The sequence below is a fragment of the Cutaneotrichosporon cavernicola genome (genome assembly GCF_030864355.1).
Source record: "Cutaneotrichosporon cavernicola HIS019 DNA, chromosome: 1".
NCBI lineage: Eukaryota > Fungi > Basidiomycota > Tremellomycetes > Trichosporonales > Trichosporonaceae > Cutaneotrichosporon > Cutaneotrichosporon cavernicola.
In genome coordinates this window covers 2,527,973-2,553,434 of record NC_083393.1, presented here as the reverse complement: position 1 = coordinate 2,553,434, position 25,462 = coordinate 2,527,973, and the positions used below count along the sequence as shown (strand labels likewise).

Below are 25,462 nucleotides of genomic sequence, written 5' to 3'. Positions count from 1 at the left end.
GTAGGCACCGGCAATAGATCGAATCTTGGTCCTGGAGCCTGGAGCCCTGTCCTGTCCTATCGCGCCTGTTACCTGTATTACATCGTCGTCGAGCAAAACCAAGCTCTAGAGTTGGCGGCAGAGACGGAGGCAGAGGCAGAGGCAGAGGCAGGAATAGGAGGAACAGTGCAGCAGTGTCGCCGAGTCAAGGCATCCATCCATCCGAGTCAAACACTGGCCCCCACTCGGCCCCTACCCCCATCCGCCAGCTGGATGTGGGATGTGGAGCTGCCCCGGTTGTCCGGGGAAGTATCGGTCCTGCGTTAAAAACGTACAAATACGCACCCGACCTGGTCAGAGTTCCCATCTCCCCATCCCCACCTTCTCCTTCTGGGATTAGACGACCTACACCTACATCGACACCATGTCCGACACGGAAAAGATCGGGACAGGCGTGCCCGAGAAGGACGTCTATGTCGGCGAGACCAACGAGTACCTTCTGCAGCTGGAGAGCATGCCTGCCGAGGAGCGAGCGGCGCTCGAGAAGACCATGCTGCGCAAGATTGACATTCGCCTCCTCCCGTGGATGACGTGAGTACTGTTGTGAATGCCTATGTACGGGGTGTAGGTCTCCGCGTCGGGAGATGGGGCACGGTGCTGGTCGTGGCATGGTGGCCCAAGGCCCGAGTGGCGCAGGTCGAACGACCAGGCCAGGGCCGGAGTGGAGGCCGGGATGTGGTGATGGCCGATGTGGTTATGGCGGACATGGCCATCGCGCGTGCTGTGGCGCCGGACGGGCTCTCACTAGGGGGCGCCAGCAACACCGCGCCACACCACCCGCCACACCACCCGCCACTTCCCTCAAGACCGTCTCCCAAATCACCCCCTCTGCCCCAACCCCCACATCCTTGCTTACATCAGCCTCCTCTACCTCCTGTCGTTCTTGGACCGTATTAACATCGGTGCGGCCAAGCTCAACACGATCGAGAAGGACCTCAACCTCACGGGCAACATGTACAATGTTGCGTCGCTCGTTTTCTTTGTTTCGTATGTGGTCTTTGAGATCCCCTCCAACCTCGTGCTCAAGAAGCTGCGCCCGTCGATCTACATCCCAGCCACCATGGTCGTGTGGGCTCTCTTCCAGATCTTCATGGGCCTTGTCACCAACTACGGGCAGCTCGTTGCCCTCCGCTTCTGCCTCGGCATGGCCGAGGCTGGTCTCTTCCCAGGCCTCAACTTTTACCTCACCGGCTGGTACCGCCGTGGTGAGCTCAACAAGCGTGTCTCGTTCTTCTTCGCCGGTGCTGTGCTCGCTGGTGCGTTCGGCGGCGCCCTCGGCTATGGCTTTACCAAGATGGACGGCATCGGTGGCAAGGCTGGCTGGTCTTGGATCTTCATCATGGAGGGCCTTCTCACCTTTGTCGCTGGTGTTGCATCGTTCTGGATGATCCACGACTGGCCTGACCGCGCTCGCTTCCTCACTCCCCTCGAGCGCGAGTTTGTCCTCCTCCGTCTGCGCCAGGACACTGGCCTCGGTACGTCGGGCAACTTTTCGTGGAGCGTCGCCTTCTCTGCCCTCAAGGACTGGAAGACGCTCTGCTTCTCGCTCGCCTACGTTGGTGCGGCGCAGTGCATCTACTCGCAGTCGCTGTTCGCGCCCTCGATCGTGGCTGTTCTCGGAAAGTGGTCTCGCGCCCAGTCGCTCCTCATGTCCGTGCCGCCCTACGTCCTCGCCTTCATCACGACCATGGTCACGGCTTACCTCTCCGACAAGTGGATGAAGCGTGGCATCTTTAACATGTTCTGGTCGTCGCTCGCATGTATCGGCTACATCATCCTCCTCACCACGACGCCCAACACCAACGCAAAGATCGGCGCGCAGTACTTTGCCGTCTTCCTCACCACCATGAGCATTGCGCCCCTCATCTCGACCACCATCTCATGGTCTGGCGGCTCGTTCGGTAGCCACTACCGCAAGGCTGTTGCGATGGGCATGATCTTCTCCGTTGGTAATTCGGGAGGTATCTGGGCGTCGCTCGTTTATCGCAACCAGGACGCCAAGAAGCAGCCACCCTACCAGCCAGGCCACGGCACGGCCCTCGCGTTTGCGGCCATGAACGGCATCATGTCGGCCATCATCTGGTTCGGCCTGCGCCGTGCCAACAGGCAGCGCGAGGAGAAGTATGGACCCGCTCCTGATGGGGCCGAGAACCACGATATCGATGACCCAGAGTACCGCAAGCGCTGGGGCCTCGAGGACATGAGCCGCGAAGATATTCTTGACCTCGGCGACCGTCACCCGGCGTTCCGCTTCATTCTTTAACAGTAGTACTCTCTCTCTCTCTCTCTCTCTCTCTCTCTCTCTCTATCATTAGTAGTTCAGTATAGTGTGGCCGTGGAGTATGGCCACAGGGTATGTGACGTAACATAGCTGCAAGTTGTTAGCTGCAAGTTGTTAGCTGCAAGTTGTTAGCTGTTATGAGCAGATAAGATGGTGTCAGCTGAGGAGAGAAATGCCAAACGACAATGGAATGCAGGTTTGGAGTGGTGATCTGAAACAGGTAACATGACGCATGGATCGCCGCCCTTCACGACCCTTTCCCCGGTCCACAACCCATCCACCCTTGCATCTCTCTCTCTTTCTCTCTTTCTCTCCTTCTTCCCATTGTCCCATTGTCCAACCTTCCAACCTACCTCAAACTTGGGTGACAGAGCGGACATTCACAATGCCACCCAAGAAGCCGCCTCCCCTCCCCCGCAGCTTGTTCACTGGCGGCGGTCCGCTCTCGCCCAGTGAGTCTCACAAGCCTGTTAAACGCCCTTTGCTGATGCTATCCTTTGTGCGCCCTCGGCCTCGGTGTCCCTCTCCTACTCCCTCACATCTCATCTCTCGCTCCGTGCTCGCTGTCTATTTACGCTTCTACAGGTGCCCTTCAGCAGCCCCCCTCCCCGTCGACGGTACACCCGGCCTCCATCGTCGATGCGCACAATCACGGCATCCCGCTCGAGCATTTCCCCGAGCTCCAGAACATGCCGCCTGTGACGGGCTCAGTCACGGTCGCTGTGGGCGTTGAGAGAAGGTCCGTCTTTGTCTGGACAAACGTCCTTTGAGCCTCTCTGTCCAACTCGGCTAACCCCAGCGGCTCCGGGAAGCATATCTCGGTCCCTGCGTGCGTTATCGATGATGACCCGGACCTGCAGACCGTGACCACGGCGTCCGCTATTGACCTCGTCGTACCCTGTACTGGGCCGCTAGGCGAGTCGGGTTGGGAGGCCGTCGATGAGGCCGTCAACCAGCTCGACGGTGGTAGACAAAAGGTGGAGGAGGAGGTCGCGGCAGGGACACCGTCGCGCAAGATCCTCGTGTGTGAGTACGCCTGGTCGCCAAAGGACTTGTTGCTGACGCCGTCTTTGTTCTCCCTCCTTTGGTGCGTCTTGCCATTGTCTCCGACCCGCACGTCCCCCGACTCACTCGCCAACGCTCCTAACACAGCCGGCCTCCTCCCCCCACCGCTCACCAAGCGCTCGTCGCCTTTGCTCCACTCGGCCGAGTATGAGACTCACTGTGGCCACCTCTCCCAGCTCTCACTACACTCGGACGTCGTCCTCAAGGTTCTCCCACCCATCGTGGACACGCACGTCGCCGGGTCCAGCCCTTGGTGGGAGGACGTCCATGAGCTCGAGCGCGTCGTCAAGATGTACCGTGAGCCCTCAATGTAACGTAGCTGACCTCAGTCGGGCCGGCTCTCGAGGCGTTTGGTACGCATCGCATCGTGTTCGGCTCGCAGCCCGCACTCGCGCCCTCGGATCCCGCGACCGTCGTTCCCGTCAGCGGTGCGGCTTGGTATGTGCTGCTGCGCAAGTGCATCGCGGAACTGGGGGAGGAGAGCGAGGCCATGACCGCGATCATGGCCAAGAATGCCGAGGAGTTGTACAATCTGTGAGCCGCGGACACTAAGATACCCGGCACGTATAGAGATTCTGGGATGTGGCAGTGCGCAGTGCGAGGACGTGTTTGAATCGAGACAATCTCCCACTTCCCACTACTTCCTCGCCCCGTAATACAGGTACTCTCACTTGACCGCGATCCACTCATCATCATCATCTTGCTCACACTCTTTTTGATCCTTCTTGATGTCCTGTTAGCTCGTCAATTACGACCACACCTCCCCAAACCTCTCATTCTCGTCCTCAGCATGTCCCTCGTAGGAGAGAATTCAACATACTTCGACCTCTGGTCGTCTTTCTCCAACTCGTAAGTGCGCCGTTACCCTCCTTCTGCTAACATCAGTCAATATGCAGTGGGAGGCAAGCGCGCCTTCTGTCCACAACCTCACTGGACACCTCCGGGCATTTCCTGACCCACCGTTCCATCCTGGATGCCAGAAGATTCTACATTCCTTGTCCCGGACCTAACAACGACCACGCTTGGCGACGACGAGCGCCCGTTCGGCGCGCAGGGTGGCGTGTGGCCGATGGGCCGGCCACTGCGGACACCATCGCTCACCAGCCTCATAGGGGACCCATCGCTCACCCGACATACCGAGGTCGCACCCGTAAACAAGCTGTTTGAGCCGTGGACAGACGACTGAAACTCAACCCCGCCTCCCTGCTTCCCACCATCAAAGCGCACGAGCGGTGAACGGGGTGCACAAGCACCACATCCCTCTCGGACGCCATCGCTACCCCTTATGGCCCCTCACACGTCTGTCTTCTTATAACGCGTCCAGCATTCCCCCATCCTCTCCATCTACAACTAATCCACACACATCCATCCACAACTTGAATCCACACACTCATCCATACCCAACCTTCACCCAACACACCACCCAACACACGTCACATCCGACAATGGCCAAGACGTGCACTGGCACCTTTGACGGGAACAACCACGGCTGTCCGTCCTCCCCTGTGTATGCGCTGACCTCAGTACCGTGCGACTACGTGTTCTGCCCCGAAGAGGAGGTGCTGTACTGCAACTTCTGCCTGCAGGACGAGCCACCCAAGCCCAAGCCCCAGGTAGACGAGTTGGCCACCACGCCACCCAAGACCAAGTCTGACTCGAGCGCGTCGGCGTCGGCGTCGGCGTCGACGTCGACGTAGAGCAAACAGAGCATAGAGGCTAGAGAATAGAGTTGTACATCTTCAGAGATACATTGTGTACTACTAGTACAGCTGTGTGAAGTGGAGCGTAGAGTGGGAATCTGTATGTCGCGGATGACGATGGGGCGAGAGAGGGTGGCGCAGTGCCGTCGGAGCAAAGTTTCCATCACACAGCGGCGGTGCAAGTCCAATCCCTCTTCCCCCTCCGCCATGATCGTCCCCAACCTTCCAGTCGGCCTCCCATCCCGTCCTGACTGTCCTCCATAAAACTCCCCTTCCCCCGTTCCTCTCCAGTCACTCACCATGCCCACCTGTACCAGAAACGCCGAAACCGGCGAGAACGAGGACCGTGCGTACCATCACTATAGCTGACCAGTGCCTTGCTTCATTGTCATTGACCTGACCGTTGAACGCCCCCAGCTCTGGTGCATCCACTGCTACTCTGGCTACGACACGTCCCATGGGTAGATCACGTGCGAGCTAGGGGAAAGGCGGAGAGTAAAATCAGATGTAAAGTGTGTAGCGTCACCCGAGGTGAGGAGGCTGGTAAAGGCGACTAATGTTCGTCACATCGCGGGGCAACTCCATCAGATAGAGGAGCTGCGGCACACTCCCCTGCACAACGCGCCACCCCGAGTCGCACCGACACACATCAGTGGCCCTCGCTCCATCCTTAGCGCCGTAGCCGTTGCGGCATTTGGGGTTATAAGCTGGTCCCTCCGTCCTTCATCCTCTCTAACCATCAACTACCACAACACCATGCCCAACTGCACTGGAGACGACGACGGTAACAACGAGGGCTGTAAGTCTAGATAAGATGACGGACACTACTGACAACAGACGAATGCCTCATCGCGATCGACACTACGGGAGAGTCGGACACTACGAGAGAATCGGACACTACGGGAGAATCGGACACTGAGGGAGAATCGGACGCTACGGGAGAGTCCGGCCAGCACTACTGCATCTACTGCTTAACGGACTATGACACGGCGCAGGGATAGATAGACCTGGATGTACGACGATTTGCTGGTGATCACTGAGAAGGAGAGGAGCAGTTGCGACATAACGAAGACGTACGTCAGCAGAAGATCAGTAGATGTATCTCCAGAAGCGCAGTCGTGACTGTACAAACGTCGAGCGCTGCGGGTCGAGACTGAGAGGCGGACTGGGAACCGGACAGGTGCCGAGTTGCAGATGTGGCGGAGTGTACATGGTTCTCACGTGACCCCTGCCACACATGATCCGCCACTTGGCGCCCCACACCCATGTCTATCTGTGGTAGGAATGACAGCTAGTCATGCATGTTGCTGGGTACTGGTAGATGCAAACAAGTATAGTTTGCTTCAATGGCCTGGATGCATGACGCGCGAGCGAAGCGTGTTTGGCCGAATGTAATTTTCATCGAATCAACAAGACACCTTCGGTACTACACTTAACATCCCTCCGTTCTTGTTCAGACACATCCACGCTTCGCACCTCTCATCTCTCTCCCCTCTCAGAATAGAGCATTTATTCACAGTTCTTCCCCACCTTGTCTCCATCCGACTCCTCTCAACTCAACTCGTCTCTCCACAACTCCAGCGCTAGCGCTTCAACAACTCCACCCACAACTCAACTTCTATCAACATGGCCTGCCCAGGTGACGAGGAGGGAAACAACGTCGGCTGTGAGTACTTGGTATAACGCCGCTCACACAGACAACTGCGAGGTCCGCTGGCTCATGGACGGCAAGGCCTACTGCTGCTGGTGCTTCCGCCCTTTCATCTAATTCATAGTTGACCAGCTCGGGCACTCTTTCTCTCAACATAGACAGTGATTTCGCGCCGTAGCACCTTATCATGTTCGTTTCCATTTTCATTATCTTCGTACCAGGTTGTGCGTCTTATGGCGGGATAATCAGTGGGAACTCGTTCTCAATATTCAGACTGATTCAGGCTGGGCACTAGTTGGGCGGGGGAATGCAGAGTGACAGCCTCGTCAACAAAGTCGTTTCCAGTTCTCTGGGCTGTCAGCACCCAACAACACGGGAAATACACACCCAGCACGAGAGCGACAACCTCAACGGACAGATCTAGATGGTCCCCCCAGACATTTCCCCCCTCTTCTCTCTCCTGTGCTCGCAGCCAGTTTACACTTCGTATCCCTCCTTCTGCCAAAATACCATTGGAACTGCCCGTTCCATCTCCTGGCTTTCTCCACCTCCCAATCCCCCTCACAAAACCTTTACCACCCTCCACACTCCCTACCTCAAACACGATGTCTACGAGCCCTCAGACGTACTCGCGCTACTGCCAAGGGCAGACAGGGGATCGTAGGTCCACACCCAGTAGCGCTGACACCAGGCCTATGCGTGCCGGCCTATTACCATTTCACGGGCCAGTTCTATTGCATCTACTGCGGAAAATCGTACTACTAAACACGAGTACTTCAGTTGCCGATGGAGCCTCTTTAGTAGCCAGTTGTAGAACCATGAGATCATTGTAGACCTGCTTGGACAGGGACTGTGACTCGCCTTCACGTGTGGCGGCGATGAAGTGGCCCAGATCCCAGAGGAGTCAGCCTTGCATTCTGGCACAGTTTCCTTAGTACTGAGACGGGCTTGATCATTGCTTGATCATTGCTAGCTTCCACCTCCAACGGTATCGAGATCCGCTCCCACCTCGAACGTGTATTCCAAATATACCTCGAGTGGTTCACAACGCCAAGAAACAAGTGTTCGGCTGCTTTACGTCTCCAGCCCCACATCTTCTGACAGGTCACATTTCCTCTCGCCTCCATCCAAGCAATTCACAGCCCACAACATACCACATCGGCCCGCTCCGAATCTGCGCCAAGATGTTCGCCTTCGCTCTCATCTCCTCTCTCCATAGGCCGGGGGGGGGGACAGCATTAACTGCTGCACGCATTATACTGCTTTTCAAATACTACATACCATATATTCAGGCTGCTAGTTTCAGATTCAGTGGGTTAATGAATATTCCAGATGAGACGACACTAACGGAATTGACATGTCTGTGGATTGCATTACTTGGGAAAGCGCCACCCATTGCTAGGCCCCCTCCCTACATGAAGCCACTCAACTCGGCCGCCGCCAAGCTGCCAAGCCACGGTCCGATTCAGACAAACTTGTATTCACGGAGCTCCGATGTCTTAATTGACGGGGATAACGGGTCATTAGGGACGCCCGCGCTGTCGGCGAAAGAAGGTGGGAACCAGTCACGGGGGCAAGCCATCTGGATCTCACAGCTGCTACTAGTCCCCTTGGTGTTCTCCGGTCATGTGACCAACGATTGTGTATCGACTTGGGCTGGCTCGTATGTCTCCCGGTTTGGTTGGCGAAACATAAATGTCCCTCACTTCCCATCTCTCCCTCTTCATTCTCTCATCTCTCACCCAACACTTGGCATCAAATCCGCCCAACTCTACACCACGTCTCAGCTCACGCTGCAACTTGCCTTGCGTTCTTTTAAACACCACCAACCAAACGAGATGACCGACGCCGTTATTGCTGCCGCTGCAGGTGCGTTCCCAGGTTTTACTCGCTGACGACAGAGAGCCTCTTTGAGGACGCGTGGCTTTATGTTTGTTACTTCTTTGGCAGCTTCCTCGACTAAAGGGTGTCGGCCCGTTGCGTCGACGGACCAGGCCGTGACCTCGGCCAGCGAGGAGATGGATTGAGAACGAGTCTGAGTGATGTACAATATAGAAGCCATGTCACAAATAGTTGTTAATCTGCCCTTCCAGAGGCTCCCAAGTCTCAACTATTCGACACGTCAATTGATGCACTGATCCAATTGTTGTTCCTCCTCAATGTTAGGGAAACTCCCAGATTGCCACAGTGGACGACCTCCACGCGTGCCTGAATACAGGTATCCTCCACCCAAGTTCCAGCTCACCTCCACCCGCCAACTCACAACTTGACAACACCCATGAGATGACGGCCGCCTCCCTCTCCGCCTCCGCTCTCACCTCGGCGGCGCCGTCGCCAGAGCCCCTCGACCCACGCGATATCACCGAGCCAGAACAAATCGCCGCGCAGCTAGCCCTCCTGACGCGACGCGAGGCCGACCTCACCCTCGCGCTCAACGCGCTAATCGCCGACCGGACGGGGGTCGACGGTGCCCTCTCAAACCTCCGCGACCTCACTGGCGAGGTGGATGCTCTCTCTTCCGAGGTGGATGGATACCGTGTACCATCGCGCTACGGCACGCCGACGCGCAAGGGCCGCGTCTCCGCCCTCTCCCCTCCTCAACTATCAAACTCCCCACGCGTTGGGAGTCCGCGTGCCTCGCCCGCACCGCGGTTGCAGCTATCTTCACGCGGGTTAGGGTTGCAGGATGCGGATGGGGACGACGGGGACGGACTCGTCGCCCGCGTCTCGCGCGTATGGGAGACAAGCGAGAGAGTTGGCGGCAAGGTCCGTAAGCTCGACGACGAGATTGGGCGCGTTCGCGAGGCCGCAGATGTCGTTACCGAAGTCCTAGAGCTCAAAAGCGCCCTTGCAGCGCTGGAAGTTGCCATCGACAAGGCTGATTGGGAGGGCGCAGCGCGCGCGTGTCGCCGCGCCATGAGTGTGCGCGACACGATCACCGAGGGCGGCTTTGCCGGCTCGGTCGTGCCTACACCCCAGAATCCCTTGCCGCCACCGCAGCAGCTAGCCGAGCTGCGCGATTTCCTCCTCCACACATTCCGGCAGGAATTTGACTCGGCCGCGGAACGGCGCGATGAACACGAGGTGTCGCGATACTTCCGCCTGTGGCCTGGCATTGGGGCCGAGGACCAAGGCCTTGAGGCGTACGGCAACTTTGTCGTATCTCTCGTCAAGAGCCGCTCGTCGGCTGCTGGCAAGCGTGAGTATTGCCCAGGGTGCGCTGACCCTAGCCTCGTCGCCGTTGTACTATCTATCACAGCTCACGTCGCTCCTCGAATCTATCGCCCACATCATCGACCAGCACCAACCCGCCGTCGACAAGTACTACGGAACGGGACGGATGCGTACCGTCGTCGGACGGCTTGTGGGAGAGAGCGACCGCGTGGTCCGCAACCTCGTCGAGGGATGGGAAGAGGAACGTCGCGTCGGCCGCCTCATCAGCGACACCAAGGCGTCGCGCTTTGCATTCTTGTCCAATCCCGCGGCGCTACCGCCCCTATTCTCCAGCCTTGCGAGTGGCACGGCAGCTGCGGCCGCGGGACAGATCAGCCTGTCGTCGCTGGCGAACACAACGTCCAACGTCGCCAATGCACTGCAGTCGTACGCGCCGCGTGTGAAGACGGCCACAGCCACGGGACCTACACCGACCCCAGTCCCCGAAGAGGACCCCGGGCCGGACCCGCGCGACGTCGACCGCGTGCTCGGTGAGCTCGTTGCTCTCAGCGGGCGCTGGGCGCTCTTCCGTCGTTTTGTGCACTCGCGCCTCTCCGAGTCTGACGAGGACGACACCGACCTCGAGGTGGTCGAGCAGAGCGGCTCGCAGCGCGCCATCGAGAACATGCTGCGCACATACTACGAGCCTCTCGAGTTATGGTACCTGCGTTCCAGTGTCGAAAAGGCACACCGCCTCGACTTGCCCGACACGTCGACAAAGCCGCACCTGTCCTCGATTCTCGACGACACATTCTACCTCATCAAGGTGGTGCTTAACCGTGTCCTCTCTTCTGGCAGCCTTTCCGCCCTCCACGCACTGCGTGAGCACATCAGCACGGTCCTTGAGAAAGACTATGCCTCCATCCTCTCCAAGAAGATGGAGCGGGTGTACGCCCAGCCCGTGACATACGACCGTGCCGAGAAGGCCATCCGTGAAAAGGACCAGAAAGAGACATACATTGTGAGCTTAAGTTACGTTTTCAGCTCACGCAGATCTTCCTCAACGACCTGGACGTCAGTGCCGACTACGCCGAGCGACTTTTGCTCGAGACGCGCGAGAACGTGCCCGCCGCCTGGCTGCCCCGCGAACATGCTGCCGTGCTCGACGAGCTCGACGTCTTGTCCGACCTCGCCGCGCATTTCCGCAGTGTGGCGCGCAGCGGCCTCGAGCAGTTCTTCGGACAGGTTATTCGGCCGCGTCTGCGCCCGCTCCTCGACGAGTGCTACAAGGACATGACATATGCGCTGGGCGAGGACGCGTTCGCCGACGCCGAGGACCAGGACCTTGTGCGTCGCCGTTTCGTGCGCGGATGGGAAAACCTCATGGACGGGTATCGGACGTCGTTCACCGACCACAACTACCAGATCTTCTACACCATGACAGTTGAGACGCTCGTGCGTCCCTGGGAGAAGATGGTCATGGGTATGGCCTTTACTGAGCTCGGCGCGATCCGGTACGAGCGCGATGTGCGCGCCGTCGCCAATTACCTCTCGACGCAGGCGAGCTACGGCGGCGCGCGGGACAAGTTTACGCGTCTGCAGCAGATTGCTACCGTGCTCAACCTGGACGCTGACGAGGACCCGGACGAGTTCTACTCCAACTCGGGGATTCCCTGGCGCCTCAGCCGGAACGAGTACAACACTGTCGTGGGACTGCGACAGTTCTAGACCTAGAGCACATGCAACTAATGCCACGCCATGCCATGCAATACAGTACAGATTCTATTCACGCCCCCGGCGGCTCTATTAATTGAAACCTCTCACTCTGGCGGTGAGACCGATCTCGGTCGGCGCAGTCTCGCTCCGCTCACTCATCGTGTCCGTCACGTCCGTGTTGCTGTAGTCGTCGGTCGTCTCGGTCGCACCCGAGACGGTCTCAGCGGGATCAACCTCGCTCTGCGCCCGCGTCGTGTCCTCGCTCCGGCCGATGCCCATCGCCTCGACTTCAAGCCAACCCAGCACGCGCTGGTGCGGCTTCACGTCCTGGCGCAGGCGTTCCACCGCATCCTCCCCCGTCTTGCGCATCGCGCTCACCAGATCACGGAGCTGGTCCCACCGCTTCTCGAGCTCGGGGTCCTCAATCTCGTCGTCGCCCCACGAGCCAGACGAGTCCGGATCCTCCTCCGTTGATGACGGAACGCGCTCCAGCATCGGGCGCTCTGGCACCCCCGAACGTGCGTCGCGCAGCGCACGCCGCAGTCTCATTATCTCGCCCTGCTGTTTGACCTTGGTTGTCTCGAGCATGCGGTTGATTTTCATCAGCGACGAGTTGGAAATCTCGAGGTCTGCAATCTGGAGTCAGCTGAATGGAAGCCTGGAACCCACCTTGCGCTCCCACTTGTCGCGCTCTAGATCCATCTCGGCCGAAGGTGTAAGTTCAAGTTGGTTGGCGTCGATCTCCGCCTCGAGGTCAATGTCTTCATCGGTGTGGTGATCATCGCTGAGGTCGTAGCCCGACTCGTCACCGGTGCTCTCCCAACGCGCAGTTGATGACGAGGGATCGCGCGTATTGCCGTTAAGAAGGCTGCCAGACCACGGCATAATGGCCTCTGGCGACACACGTGCGCGTGGCGACATGCTCTTGCGCAGCCCAATGACACTCGTCTCGCCCAGGCTGTTGTCGCTTCCGGACGAGAATCGTCTTGACTCGAAGCCTGCAGGCTTTAGTGTCAGGTGCTCGGACGCTTCCGGAGTTCGTGCAGGCGTCATGATCGGCAGCGCGACTGTTCGCAGTTCTGGACTGTCGGGCGGCGCCGGGAAGGACAATGGGGTACCATGTGTGGGGTTCCACGGCAGCGGCATACGCTTGCGCTCAAGCCCGAGGTGGCCATTTCCACCGCGCGGTGACGTTGGAGCAGAGGCGGTCGCGAGAGACCCCAGCCCCAGATGAGCAAGATGTGTATGTAGGGCGGAAGGCGGTGAGACGAGTTGGAGGGAGGGGCGCACAGGGGACGAGTGATTGGACGACGGTTCCAGTTCCAATCCGTTGCCGTTCAGGTCCACTTCATCGATGGTGGGTGGTGAAGGAAGGACAGTCGGAGTCAGGGTACTGGGCGAGAGCAGTGATGAGCTTATCGGCGTCGATGTTGCTGGGGCCAAGTGTTGTGTCAGATTCTCGGAAGACGTCGTCACCTCCGCCAGGGCCGACAAGCGCGGCTCCGGCGCCTGTCGCACGGCCATGCGAAGAATGTCGGTAGATGATGAAGGCCAGTGGGTGGACGGAGGAGTGCCTGCACCGGCGCCGGTTGAAGGAAGACGAGAGGATGACTCGTTGGATCGTCGTCGCGGGACACTGGCACTGCCGGCGACTGTGTTTCGCGACACGATAGGGCGGGGTGGTGAGGACTGCCCTGAACCTTGCCGCGACGCGTTGCGTGAGTTGGATGAAAGTTGAGAGTTGCTCGAGTCTGAGCGAGGACCAGGAGTAAAAGACGCAGACCGTACATGGACGGGTCGGATAATCGTTTGCGCCTCGGAGTCACTAGCTCCGGCGCCGGCCAGAGCCGCTCGGAACTTACTCCCTGTACTGGCATTGAATGTACCCTGGTCTGGCTGGGGGCTCCGGGAAAGCGGCGTTGAAGCGCTCGAGTTGTTGCCCAAGACTGATGATGGGCGCCGGACGTACACGCTGGTGGGGGTTGAGGCACCCGACGGCAACGCAGAGCCTGGCAGAGACGCACCCGAGCGGAGTGCTGGTGGGGGGGCACGCGGCCCAGCCCCTGCCCTTGCCACCAAGGGTCGCTGACCAAGTGCAGGGCTGGCGCGCGTAACGCTCGGTCCGCCCACTTCGGAGCGCGGCGTGCTTCGGACTGGCGCATCTGTGCGGACGCTGACGTTTGATGGTACGCGGACAACGGGCCGCGGTGAAGGCACTGCGGCCGGCGAGGGTGAGCCACCAATAATATTGGCAGGGTTGATATGAGCTTTAAGCCGTGGTTGGGAGGAAAGGGGCGTCGAAGGGCCGGACGACGCGGGCGAGCCGCCGAGCGAAACCTGGCCTGCGACCTGGAGTCAGCGATAAGTTGTGGAAGGTTGGAGTGGTTGCAGCGCGATCGGAGCGGAAGGAATGGGGCAGGAACGTTATGAGATGCCGGTCATACCTTTCGGCGGGGTGGGGGATTGACCCGGGCAGTATTGGTGCGGTCTGCCATGTCGCGAGTGTGCAGAAAATTTGGGGCTAGAGCAAGAGCATCTGCAGGTTGTGAGCTTGATGTAGTGGCGATGAGGAGAGTGATGAGGATGAAACGAGTTGAGATAGGATGAGGAAGGTGTTGGTTGGTGTTACTGAACAGGTGAACATCAGAATGGCGTCGTAGTCGTCATGGATCGGGACTCAGGGTTTAACTAGCAAACAGGGCCCAAAGGTGAAGCGGGGTAGGGTGGTTAAAGGTGGAAGAAACAATGTACTGTATTAGTTCCAATAGACTTTCAATCCCGTTAGTATATTGGCGTATTATGAATATCCTAATGCGACTTTGAAATGTAACTGGTTGGGATCCTTGTCACGTCTTTGGTCGCGTTTGTTGATGGTTTACCTATTGTTCTCTCATCCATTGTCCTCTTTCCATCCACCCAGAACCACCATCATCCCCCTCCATTCCCCTCCATCCCTCCATCCCTCCATCCCTCCATCCCTCCATCCCTCCATCCCTCCATCCCTCCATCCCTCCATCCCTCCATCCCCTACAAACACCCCCTACATCGCGCGAGCCTCTTCTTGGCATACCCCTCCAACCCCGACATCCCCGTGACTAACGTCACTCTGACCGTTTCCCGCCGATCACCTCGACATCACTTTCGCCACGATGAACTCGTTCCCAAACCCTATGCCTCCACAGTTCCATCCAGGCCAGATGCCGTTCGCTGGAGCACCCGGTGTCGCCAGCCATCCCCAAGGCATGCCGGGTGTACCCGGCGTTCCGGGGCTGCCGCAGGGCATGGCGTCGGGTATGCCGATGTCCATCGACCCCGTGCAGCAGCAACAGCTCTTCCTCGCACAGCAACAGCAACTCGCCGCTGCTCAGGCACGCGCACAGGCTTCAGCTGGCAAGAAGAAGCAGGGAAAGGTAGCTCTTCTGGATGCGACTTGAGCTGATAGCAGAAAGGGCCGCAGGCGCCTGCGCTCCCAAGGCAGATGGCGCCGCCAGGCGCGGATCACTTTGCCAAGAACGCGATGGCGGCGGAGTCGATCGAGCCGTGGGCGGATGCGCTTGATGAGCTCGACCCCCGCGAGCTCGCCATGAGCCGCTTCCGTGCGCGCAACGAGGTCATGGCTGAGATCTTTGGCCCGGAGCGTGTCCGTGAGTCTAATCGTTGAACCTTGTGGAGCTAACGACCAGAGACAATACCGACCAAGGAGGCGGATGCGTGGGCTGGCTTCTGGCCACCTGGCGAGAGTCTCGAGACCAAGGTCCATGCACTCGAGACAGCCAACGCCGAGCTCGAGGCAAAGTTTGACTCGGAGATCGAGGCGTTTCGGAAACGCCTGGAGGAGGCGGACGGCGGTGACGAGGCAGCCGCGACGGCTGTGGCCTCAGACGCGAGCTAGGAGAGACGCTCAAGACACAACACTGTATAACTAGTAGAGACTGACATGGTATTTGTGGCCTTAACAGGCTTGTCGCGTAACCGCATGAGTCGTGTTCGTGATGGTGAGATGATACAGGTAATGACATACTAGTGCTACAACACTATGCCACGACTAACACCTCACCCCTCGGCCCGACCAGCGCGAAACGCGCTCGGTCGAACGGCCTTCGACCGTCAGTCTCCCACCAATGCAGCCACGTCCGGAGGCTCAGAGCGAATGCGGCGTCGCAGTAGATGCGCATATGGTCGCCGGCCTCGACGCGGACGGGGACGCGCCCCCTAGCGCCTTCTGGAGTGTGGGTATGCGCCTCCAGTGGTGGTGGCGGTTGCGGAGCGAGATAGGGATCAGGCTTGGGGCCTGAGAAAGCGAGGTGGAGTGCGCCATACCGGGCAGGATCGCGCCAGGCGGGCTCGAACAGTTCTTTGAGAAAAGTGTGGAGGAGGGCCGGCACCCAGCGCACCACGATTGGCTTGGACGGGGATGCATTGCTGAGCTTGGTGCCAAACTCGGCGCGTGATGCCCATGGCCGTGCCGAGGGGTTCGTGACGGGGTCCTCAAGACCTGGGACGATCACGGGCCCATGTATGGGGATCAACCAGTACACCCTGGTCCCAGCGTGTTTGCAGTAGTGGTACACGTCGGGGTGGAGCGGGTGATTGAGCCTCGCGAGGTTGCGCGGGACGCGATACGCGTCGTCACGTCGGACGCGATGCTTCGAGCGGATCGATGGTGCTGGGTATACTGGCCGCGTGATGGTGTCCCAGAACGCGCCACACCCATGGGCCATGTTGTCGCGCCACCAAGCGCGTCGCATGCGCGCGTCCAAGACGTAGTCTTCAGGAAGAGGAGACTCGTCTGCGGTGGGACTGGATAGAGCGGAAGAAGGGGGCGCGCGGTGTGGGACAGGCCGTGATCGTAGAGGTGGCGAGGCTCGTCGAGATGGCTGTTGGTGTTGGACAGTAGGCGGTAACCTGGTGGAAGGGCGGAAGTCGGTGGAAGAAAACAATGATGACTCTGGCAAGAAGCAGTCAAAGGCTTGAGGCTGGACCAAGCGCTGCGCCACAAACGGCGGTGAGTTGGGAGGCTGCGCGCGCCCCTTGCCTTTGTCCCTCCGCCACGGTGTCGCAGTTGGCCACTCATGCTCGAACTCGGCCAGATCATCGATCGCGGGGTCGAGGTCACCCTCAAGACCGAAGTTCACCCATTCCGGAACGTCGTCGCCAAAATGCACCATTTGATCCGACTTGGGTTGTTGACGAAGACGGGGTAAGGCGCTCGCTGTCGGCGGGGGAAAAGGTGGTGCGTACGCGTGCCGCCATATGGGAAGGTTGCCTGCGGTCAGCTTTAGGAGAACCATGACGGTGAGAGCTCACAAGAACAGGGGTACGCGAGGCGCGCGGTACGCCATTCAACGCCATCCGAGCTCGAGGCGGCGTGGCCGTGCCGCGGAAGATGCGAGGAGTTGGGGTCCCACAACCGCTTCCAAGAGCGGACTGGAACAAGAGACTGGAGCAGTGCGTGGCTTGCGTCGGAGAGAGCCTCGATTCCGGTACGGTAAGCGGCGCGGCACTCGGCGTCGGTCGGCTTGCGCTCATGCGCGAGATAGATATACTGGCCGCTCGGATGCAACGGGCTGGAGAGACCTGATTCTGGGAGAGGCAGAGACTCATGCGTGAGGGAGACAGAGTTTGAGGCGCGCGTAGAGGAGCGTGTTACGCGGCCTCGCCCTCGTGGGGCCATTGATGTTGTTGGGAAGGGTGGAGGGAAGGTGCTACATGTCATCATCCATCCATCAGGTTGACTGGACTTTCTGTACGTAGCTGGGTTGGGTTTCAAAACAATGGTTACGTAATTTTGGACGCGCCGGTCCAGGTGGCGCGTCTCTACCTCACCCAGGGTGTCGTTTAATGATTGGGGGGTCAAGGAGGAAGGGGAGGAAGGAACAAGAAACCCTGTTAGGTAGCCGCGTTGTTATTGATTTGCCATTCCCCTCCGTCATTAACTCCTTCCTCGCCATCCACCCACATACAACATTCAATGTCAAACTCGACAGTCCCCGCCGAACCACGGCGTGGTGCGCGTGCTCGCAAGCAAGTAGATCGCTTTGCGCCGCAGAACGGTGCGTATCACACGAACAAACGCAACGAAGGAAGATGGCTGATGGCAGGCAAGACGCGTCATGATGGAGATGACAGCGATCTATCTGAACTTGTGAGTTATCTTCGGCCTACACACACTGACACTAGACTGAGAGTGAAGATGAGCGGCCACAACCGCGTAAGCGCAAGGCGAACGGGGGGACACGCGCGCCGCGGCCACCAAAACGGCCCAAGGCGCCGAAGACGGTGCCGGCGTCCGATCTCGAGCCCATCGAGGGCTTAAAGAATGACTCTTCGCTCTTCAGTGCGTGTCGCTGAAGCTGAAGCCCCTATGTTGCTCAGCTGACACCAGACGCGTTGCTACAGCCCGACGTCGCGCTCGAACCGCTCGTTGACGACTGGGTGCACGCCTACCAGGGAGCAACGGACGATGCCGCTGCCGAGAAGTCGGCGGTCCATGAGCTCGTCCTCTTCCTCATTCGAGCCTGCGGGCTCTCAGCCGACGTGGACGAGGACGAAGCCGTCGACCTGGATGGAACAGGCGAGGCTATCGACCGTATCCAGGAGGAGAGCGTCAAGGTGAGTTTCCGCCTTCCTCGAGTACTGACTTCAGAACAACACCGCAACTTATCCCCTAATCGCCAAGGTCAAGCAGCTGCGGGCGTTCAAGCCCAACCTCTCGAGTGTAGTCCACCACCTCATCGAGTCGCTCAAGCTGTCCGGCTTGATTTACGAGGACAACGGATCCACCAAGCACTCCCAGGCGATCATGCCTCTCATCCTCGCATGGCTTGGCTCCATGTCATCCTCTCCACTCCGCTCCATCCGCCACACGTCCACTTTCATCGGCCTCAAGGTCCACTCTGCTTTGTGCGATGCTGCAGCGCAGGTCAACAAGGACCTCAGTGTCAAGCAGCGACAGAAGGAAGCGGAAGCGAAGAAGAGTGGCCAAGCCGCCAAGAAGCGCGCAAAGAATGCGGAGAACAAGGTCAAGGAGTCACACGCCCAGAAGGTCCGCTTGGAAGAGCACATGAAGGAGATCTTCGACGTGTAAGTTGCCAACCGGACGTGTTCGCCTGACAACAGCATCTTCATTCACCGTCTACGTGACACCGACCCGGCCATCCGTACCGCTTGCGTGCACGAGCTCGGGATCTGGGTAAAGAAATACCCAGAGAAGTACGCGACCAACACCTACCTCAATTACTTTGTACGCGGGTCCAATGATCCAGACGGCGGGGCGCGTCTCGAGACGGTCAAGGCGCTTACGGGTCTGTTCTCCAACGTGTCGCTCGCGAACAACGCAAGTTCGTTTACGTTGCGCTTAGCGCCGCGCCTCATCAAGATGGCGTCACTCGACGTCGAGACACCAGTTCGCACCAATGCCATCAACGCCATCACCCTCATCGACAAGACAGGGGCTCTTCAGGATGAGATGGAGGAGGACCGGGAGAAGGTCGCGCGCCTCATATTCGACAAGGAGCCGCGAGTGCGCAAGGCGGCGGCAGGATTCGTCCAGAACCTCTGGGACGAGCGTGCCGAGCATCTGCAGGCGGAATGGAAGTCGCTCCGAGCAGGGAAGAAGAAGCGAGCGGCCGATGTCAAGGAAGACGAGCTCGACGAGAGACTACGCTGGAAGACCCTCGCGGCCCTCCTTGTACAGACGGCTCACGGACTCACCGACCAACCAGATGAAGACAGCCCATCCCAAGCTGACCTCACTTCCGTTCCAGACACCGACGCCATAACGCGTGCCGAAGCGGCTGCGGATGGCCTTTGGCCCCAGCTCTCGGATCAGCAAGAGGAGCTGGCCGACTACCTTCTCCTGGACCACTCGACGCATGAGCAGGACATGTGGCTCCTCACGGAGGAGGAGGAGGACTTCATGCTCGGCATGCTCATAGCCTGCATCAAGAAGGAAGACGAGGAGGATGACGAGAAGACCAAATCCCTCATGGGCATCCTCCCACGGCTGTTCACTAAGCACCAGTCCGAACCGTCCCGCATCGGGGGTATTCTCTCGATCCCGGAGCACATGAACCTGCAGCTCTACCTTGACATGCGCAAGACGCCCGCGTATGAGGCGCTGTGGACCGACGTGACCAACCAGTTCCTCAAGCACACGGACGGCAACGTTCTCCAGGCTGCGATCCGTGCGATCAACAAGCTGGTCGAGAACTCGACAATGGACTCGACAAACACGTCTAAACTCGCCGAGCTCGAGGAGGCCGTCTTTTCCTCGCTCCGCGACGCGATCAACGGCGAGGACGTGTTCAGCATGCAGCTGGACGACGACGCGGCGATACTAGTCGAAGCCATCCTCCTGCGCGTGTCCCTGCTGGGCCGGAGTCGCGACATCACGTCAGCCATGACGGATGAGGAGGGCGGCCAGAGCAGCGGCTGGGCAATCGTCAGCGAGTTCGCTAAGCGGGGTGGTCTTGGGTTTAAGCAGGAGGCTAAGGTAAGTTCTCAGAGGAGCAGATTGGACTGACAGCCAGCTCGTTGCCTCGGCCATCAAGATTCTGTTGATACAGGTCGGATGGCTCATCCGGAGATTCAGCGCCGAAGATGCTGAAGACGAGGACAAAGTCGCCACATTGCGAGAGCGCCAGCAGGAGGCCTTCGAGATCTTCGAGAAGTATGGCATCGGCGGTGGGCGAGCGACAGAGAGTGTCCGGCGCGAGGTGGGTCCCCGTTGCAAACACCGGCTGACGTCCACAGGCTTTCCAGGCGTTCATTTACCTACACACGCTCTTCGCGCCTAGGGCCGCCCAGATGGGACACACTGCTGCCAAGGCATGTCCTCTCGAGATGACGTCCGACCGTCAACACAAGCTGGGTGGCGCGTTCCAGGCCGCGGTTGAACGGTACGCTTCCGATCTTGAAGAGGACGAGGACGAGGACGACCTGAGCTTCACGGCGGCCCAGCGTGACATCTTCTTCCTCGAGCTGGTAGCTGCATTCGTCAGCGCTCTGTGCATCGGTGTCATCGACGTCGAGCAGGCCAAGGAGCCCTTGACGCACTACGGCCGCTTCGGTGCGACGTATGACCAGCTCGTCAAGCGGCTTGTGGATGTTCTCCGCGATGAGGGCATCTACAACGGCGAAGCGACAACCGTACAACACGTCGTCAGCGAGGCTCTCCAGAACGTGAGTGGTTGACCCCGTGATGGTGCTGTGGTTAGCCGCCAGCCTCGCATGCTTGGCGTCAGCCCAGACCGTGAGCTTATCAGCTGACTCTCAGTCGTTCAGCATCTTCCTCGACAGTAACGACGACGCGGAACCAGAAGCGACGATGGCTCTCGCACGACTTGGCGCTCAAGCCTTCATCGTTCCTGGCCTCCACTTTACCGTGGTCAAGCAGATCCACCCCGACGACGTGTATGATCTGCACGTGCAGAACCTTGACTGGGTTTTCAAGAAGGTTACGACGTTGAACAAGCAATTGGCGGCGAGCAAGGACAACAAGGCTCGCCTGATCAAGCAGCGAGCCCGAGTCCTCATGTACCTGAAGCCGCTGGCGCTGCTTCTCGGCCCTGTCACTGGGCGTGACGCCCTTCGCATTCGGGACCATCTCGAGAAGCTGGTCGACGACTGCGGCGATTCAACCTCTGTGCGCTCGACAGCGATGTACCGTGGCTACGAGAAGCGCCTAGTCACGATCGCAGGGAAGGACACGGGCCTCAAGGTGGCAACCAAGAAGGCCGCCTCGAAACCCTCGTCCAAGAGCCGCGACGTTGTCGAGGACAGCGACGAGGAGAGGAACGAACCAGAGACTGCCAACGGTCGGCACAAAGACTCTGACGATGCCCATGAGCAGGAGGAGCCAGAGGAGGCCGAGACGCCTGAAGAGGAGGCTGACCCTGAAGAACTGGAAGAGAATGAGGAGAATGGCGAGGACGAGCGTGAGGACGTCGATCTGGAGGCAGACGCGGACGCTGGGATGGACGTTGATGAGGACGAGGACATGGAAGCAACGCCAACAAAGGCGTCACAGGTCGAGGATAGGACACCCAAGAGGCGTCGAGACAACTCAAGCCTGCCAGACCTAGAGCTCGATCCTGGTGTCATCCATGCCGATGAGATCGACTTGGCGTTCACAGACCTGCCCGATGAGCGTGAACGGTCGCGAAGCCGCAGCTTGTCCGTTGAACCGACGGCGAAGCGTCGCAAGACGACCAAGCGTTATTAGACTGGGCATGATAGTAGTACAGAATGCGGTAGTCTGAGAGTACAGTAGTAGGTTAGTAACAGTACAATAGCATCAGAAGTTGTTTGGTTTGCATGTATCGTCTGTTGACTCATTAGTTTGCGTGACATGGGTGCCTGTGTACTGAGGAGTGCGACTGATTTTCATTCGAAATGCAAGCAAATGAACGGAACAGGAACAGCGGGAACGGGTCGGATGTGGCCGATGATGACAAACAACCAGCAGCTTGCAGCCAGCAAAACAAGGTTTCGTCATGCCACTGTTGCATCTGGCATGATGTCTACTGTACGGCGCGCGCAGTGAGGTGCCGGGCACAACTGAATTGATGAGGATGTGCACGTCCGACACGGGGTTCCCAACTTTGGCCCATGTTGGGCGGTTGTCTGAGCGCGGCGACCGTGTGTGCTGGCAAATTGGGGTGCGTTGTAGACAAAGACACCTTGTTAAACCTGGAGGGTGTATAACAAGACCGTGCGCCTCGCACGCTTCAAGGGCGTTGTCCAGTCCTTGTTCATCATAGGTGTCTGTGCGGCCCACCTGACCATCTGACCATCCGCCCACCTGCCATTGTCATGCAAGGCCGACGTTGGGCGCCATTCTCTCCGATCTGCTACATCTGCGAGACAGATTTGGTGGCAGCATTCCTCGGATTCTCGTCCTCGTCCTGCTCGCCTTTTGAGACATATGAGACATGAGACGTAGAGGGAAAGTTATGGCGTGACGCTACCACTAGTCTCTAGAAACACCTCGTGCGACCTATCCCCACTCAGCTGCTCAGCCCACGCATGACGAGGCAGCTGATGATAGTTTTGGGATGGTTTTGTTGGATGCAAGTCTCCCGTGTCTTTTCCCCTTGATCTTACTTTTGAGGGGCTATTATAAACCAACCGATGGTCCAACAACTAAGAAGTGTCACTTGTGGCGTTACTTTACCCTTATAAAGTAGGTGCCTGTCATTGTCGGGAGAGCGTCGTAACCGGAAAACATCACACAAACCAACAAACCAACAAACTAACAACCGACGACCAACTACCTACTACTTGGTCATCACATCCCACTCCTTCACCATCAACCTCACATACAACCACAAGCGTCCAATGCACACCGCTTAGACTCACTCCAACCCCCGCACTGCCCTCCCTCACCCCTCACACTGGGGAGTGGCTCCGCCCCGCCAGCTGTCCACTCCCCACCGCCATGCCGCAGGGGCCGAGCGGGGCGGGCAAGGGCCACCGCCCATGTTCGCCATCGCCGACCCCCTCTTCCTCCCACTCTCCCTCTCACGGCCGCTCACCTCTCAAGCCGAAACCTTCTACAATCAACATCCCCCCTTCCAGCCAGGGCCTACCCACGTCGCGCAGCCTCAGTCAGAGCTTAGGCCGTGCGACTCTCACATCACATCGCCGAGCCGCCATCGACGAGTGGATGCGCGGTCTCGCTTCCCCGTCTCCACAGGAGCGGGCTGACATCCCCGCGTCCGTAGTCTCGAGTTCGTTCACGAGCGACTCTGCCCCTTCCCCGTCACTGCGATCCAGGTCACGCACCATCTCCACCACCACCAGCCTTCAATCCGTCAACGGCTTCTCCCCATCGCAACCCTCCACCTCTCAATCTCCCCCGATCCTCCCTCCCACGGCTCCATCCTTTCCAGCCGGAAACGTCTCGGCGCGCGCCGCTCATTTCAATGCCCTCGCCCGCGGGGCGACAGCGTCCACACCGTCGCCCATGAAGGGCAAGGGCCGCAGGGAACCAGGCTTTGCGCGTCCCACACGCTCGAGCTCGGCCAAGATCGCCAAGTCTGCCGTACCCATTCTGGATGTGTTGACAAACTCAAAACCTGCTGCCTCGGTTGGTGCCTCGCATGCTGAATCGACAGCCCCGCCGACACCCTGCACCCCAGCCACGACTGCTCCACCCTCACCAAACCCGTCCCACGCAGCGCCCACAGAGTCCGAGCTCTCGCGTGAGCCTGAGCCTGAAGCTGCACTACCCGGTCTCCGACCCCTCCTCTTACCTACCGGGAGCGCGCCCGAGCGTTTTAATCTCGCACCGCAATCCACGGTGCGCACGCGCCTGTCACTCGTAACGTACAAGGTCGACACGGCGGCCGGCGAGGTGCAACCGCTTCCGACCTCGCATCCTGCTTCCCCCGCCCGCTTCAAGCATCACCGACGCCACTCGTCGCTGATCTACAAGAAGGCAGAACCGTCCACGGCATTCCCAATCTCCCCGAGCAGCACCTCGTCCGAACTGCACCCCTCCGATCCGGAGGGCTTCCTTGAGGGGTGCCGTTCTGATCCGGGTTTCCGGGATCGGAGACACGACTCGATCGTCTCGAGTAACCTTGAACGGCGCGAGAGTATCCTCCGGTCCATCGTGCGAGTGGAGAACCGTGAGCGCGAGGTGCGAGAAGCCATGGAACGCCGTGGGTACGAGCCGGCCTCGGGTCCCCTTCGCCGGCTCTCGTTACAGGGAAGGCCGGCCCGTCGACGATCGACGTCCTGCGTGCCTTCACACTCGCCCATCGAGGGTTCGCCGATATCGCTCATGTCATCATACAAGCTCGAAGCCTCCCCAGCAGCGCCTGCATCGGAGCTCGAGTCGCCGCAGATGGATTCGCCGCAGCTCGGGGCCGAGGAGCTCCTCTCCATCCTCGAACCGCAGGTTACCCGTGAGACGGACATTAGCACTGCGCCGACCACGCTTGGCCTCACAGGTGCCGGATCGCGCAGTTCTCTCCTCCGCCCGGCTTCAATGTCGACAACCACCACGGACGAGGAGCCGCGTGTGCGTTTCGCCACACCCGACGACATGCGCGCCCAATTCCGCCGCCAGATCCACCGTGAAAGCACACTTGCGCAGTTGACCGGCCCACAGCGATCACGGCCGCCAGTCGAGATCCTCGACCACGACCACCTCGCTACCATGCTCTCGAAACAGGAGTACGCGGCGACCGTAACACCAGCGACATCGACAACCACGTCGATCGCCTCAGCAGAGTCTCTCCCACGGTATCGACGGCGTGCCGAGCCCGACGCAGCTCCCAACTACGTTGCGTCAGCATACACCGGTGACGCAACGGCCGGCATCGAGGCCAGTTCGGGTTTTGGCCATGGGGGGGAGGAGGCGCCCGGAGCAGCCGCCGCGACAGCTCCGGGTCCGACGAGACGGTGCACGCCGTTGTGCGCGGCCGCCGCCGACACCGCCGCAGTACGTTCTGCGGCGCGGGCGGCGCAGAGCTCGACAAGCTCGTGCATGACGTACATGACGAGCACCGTTTCATCGCCGTCGGCGACGTCGACCCGCTCGACCACCTCCTGCCTGAGCCGCAGGAGGGGCCCAGTCTCTTTACGGCGCTGGGCCGATGGTTCTGCCCTGTCGACGGCTCATAGCCGTCGTTCGAAGGCGCGCGGGGCCTCCTCCTCCCACCGCCGGCCAGTGGGCTGGCGGGTGATTCCAGTGTATACCCGGTGTAGAGATATCAAGGGGCGAGATACCGTAATTCTTGAACGGCGAATTGGTGATGGGTTGTAGGATCTGAAGGATGTACATCTGGACACTTGTGTACGTGCTCTGGTATTGGGCATCAGTGGCGTTGTCGCGTGGCATGGGAG

The 25,462-nt window shown here is 59.3% G+C and overlaps 10 protein-coding genes across 10 annotated transcripts; 8 read left to right on the top strand and 2 right to left on the bottom strand.

The window, feature by feature from the left end:
- Positions 1–403: 403 nt before the first annotated feature.
- On the top strand, positions 404–2,302 carry CcaverHIS019_0109550 (uncharacterized protein; the record flags this gene model as incomplete). Its single annotated transcript, XM_060604270.1, has 2 exons — positions 404–570; positions 901–2,302. The coding sequence occupies 2 exons, from the start codon at positions 404–406 to the stop codon at positions 2,300–2,302; spliced, it is 1,569 nt and encodes a 522-aa protein (XP_060453503.1).
- Positions 2,303–2,705: 403 nt separating this feature from the next.
- Positions 2,706–3,923, top strand: CcaverHIS019_0109540 (uncharacterized protein; the record flags this gene model as incomplete). The annotated part of the gene is made up of 5 exons (XM_060604269.1): positions 2,706–2,772; positions 2,906–3,059; positions 3,120–3,346; positions 3,473–3,682; positions 3,715–3,923. The coding sequence occupies 5 exons, from the start codon at positions 2,706–2,708 to the stop codon at positions 3,921–3,923; spliced, it is 867 nt and encodes a 288-aa protein (XP_060453502.1).
- Positions 3,924–4,830: 907 nt separating this feature from the next.
- On the top strand, positions 4,831–5,082 carry CcaverHIS019_0109530 (uncharacterized protein; the record flags this gene model as incomplete). The annotated part of the gene is made up of 2 exons (XM_060604268.1): positions 4,831–4,876; positions 4,910–5,082. 2 exons carry the CDS (start codon positions 4,831–4,833, stop codon positions 5,080–5,082), a joined length of 219 nt encoding a protein of 72 aa, XP_060453501.1.
- A 759-nt stretch (positions 5,083–5,841) lies between these two features.
- CcaverHIS019_0109520 (uncharacterized protein) lies at positions 5,842–6,086 on the top strand (the record flags this gene model as incomplete). The annotated part of the gene is made up of 2 exons (XM_060604267.1): positions 5,842–5,884; positions 5,923–6,086. 2 exons carry the CDS (start codon positions 5,842–5,844, stop codon positions 6,084–6,086), a joined length of 207 nt encoding a protein of 68 aa, XP_060453500.1.
- A 2,933-nt stretch (positions 6,087–9,019) lies between these two features.
- On the top strand, positions 9,020–11,617 carry COG4 (uncharacterized protein; the record flags this gene model as incomplete). The annotated part of the gene is made up of 3 exons (XM_060604266.1): positions 9,020–9,935; positions 9,967–10,910; positions 10,943–11,617. The coding sequence occupies 3 exons, from the start codon at positions 9,020–9,022 to the stop codon at positions 11,615–11,617; spliced, it is 2,535 nt and encodes an 844-aa protein (XP_060453499.1).
- Positions 11,618–11,695: 78 nt separating this feature from the next.
- Positions 11,696–14,100, bottom strand: CcaverHIS019_0109500 (uncharacterized protein; the record flags this gene model as incomplete). The annotated part of the gene is made up of 3 exons (XM_060604265.1): positions 11,696–12,241; positions 12,275–13,954; positions 14,050–14,100. The coding sequence occupies 3 exons, from the start codon at positions 14,098–14,100 to the stop codon at positions 11,696–11,698; spliced, it is 2,277 nt and encodes a 758-aa protein (XP_060453498.1).
- Positions 14,101–14,754: 654 nt separating this feature from the next.
- Positions 14,755–15,497, top strand: CcaverHIS019_0109490 (uncharacterized protein; the record flags this gene model as incomplete). Its single annotated transcript, XM_060604263.1, has 3 exons — positions 14,755–15,015; positions 15,051–15,249; positions 15,289–15,497. The coding sequence occupies 3 exons, from the start codon at positions 14,755–14,757 to the stop codon at positions 15,495–15,497; spliced, it is 669 nt and encodes a 222-aa protein (XP_060453497.1).
- Positions 15,498–15,639: 142 nt separating this feature from the next.
- On the bottom strand, positions 15,640–17,279 carry CcaverHIS019_0109480 (uncharacterized protein; the record flags this gene model as incomplete). The annotated part of the gene is made up of 2 exons (XM_060604262.1): positions 15,640–16,871; positions 16,913–17,279. 2 exons carry the CDS (start codon positions 17,277–17,279, stop codon positions 15,640–15,642), a joined length of 1,599 nt encoding a protein of 532 aa, XP_060453496.1.
- Positions 17,280–17,576: 297 nt separating this feature from the next.
- IRR1 (uncharacterized protein) lies at positions 17,577–21,830 on the top strand (the record flags this gene model as incomplete). Its single annotated transcript, XM_060604261.1, has 9 exons — positions 17,577–17,658; positions 17,707–17,750; positions 17,786–17,942; positions 17,991–18,217; positions 18,252–18,688; positions 18,725–20,099; positions 20,137–20,322; positions 20,360–20,788; positions 20,883–21,830. The coding sequence occupies 9 exons, from the start codon at positions 17,577–17,579 to the stop codon at positions 21,828–21,830; spliced, it is 3,885 nt and encodes a 1,294-aa protein (XP_060453495.1).
- A 1,215-nt stretch (positions 21,831–23,045) lies between these two features.
- On the top strand, positions 23,046–25,240 carry CcaverHIS019_0109460 (uncharacterized protein; the record flags this gene model as incomplete). The annotated part of the gene is made up of 2 exons (XM_060604260.1): positions 23,046–25,018; positions 25,060–25,240. 2 exons carry the CDS (start codon positions 23,046–23,048, stop codon positions 25,238–25,240), a joined length of 2,154 nt encoding a protein of 717 aa, XP_060453494.1.
- Positions 25,241–25,462: the final 222 nt, after the last annotated feature.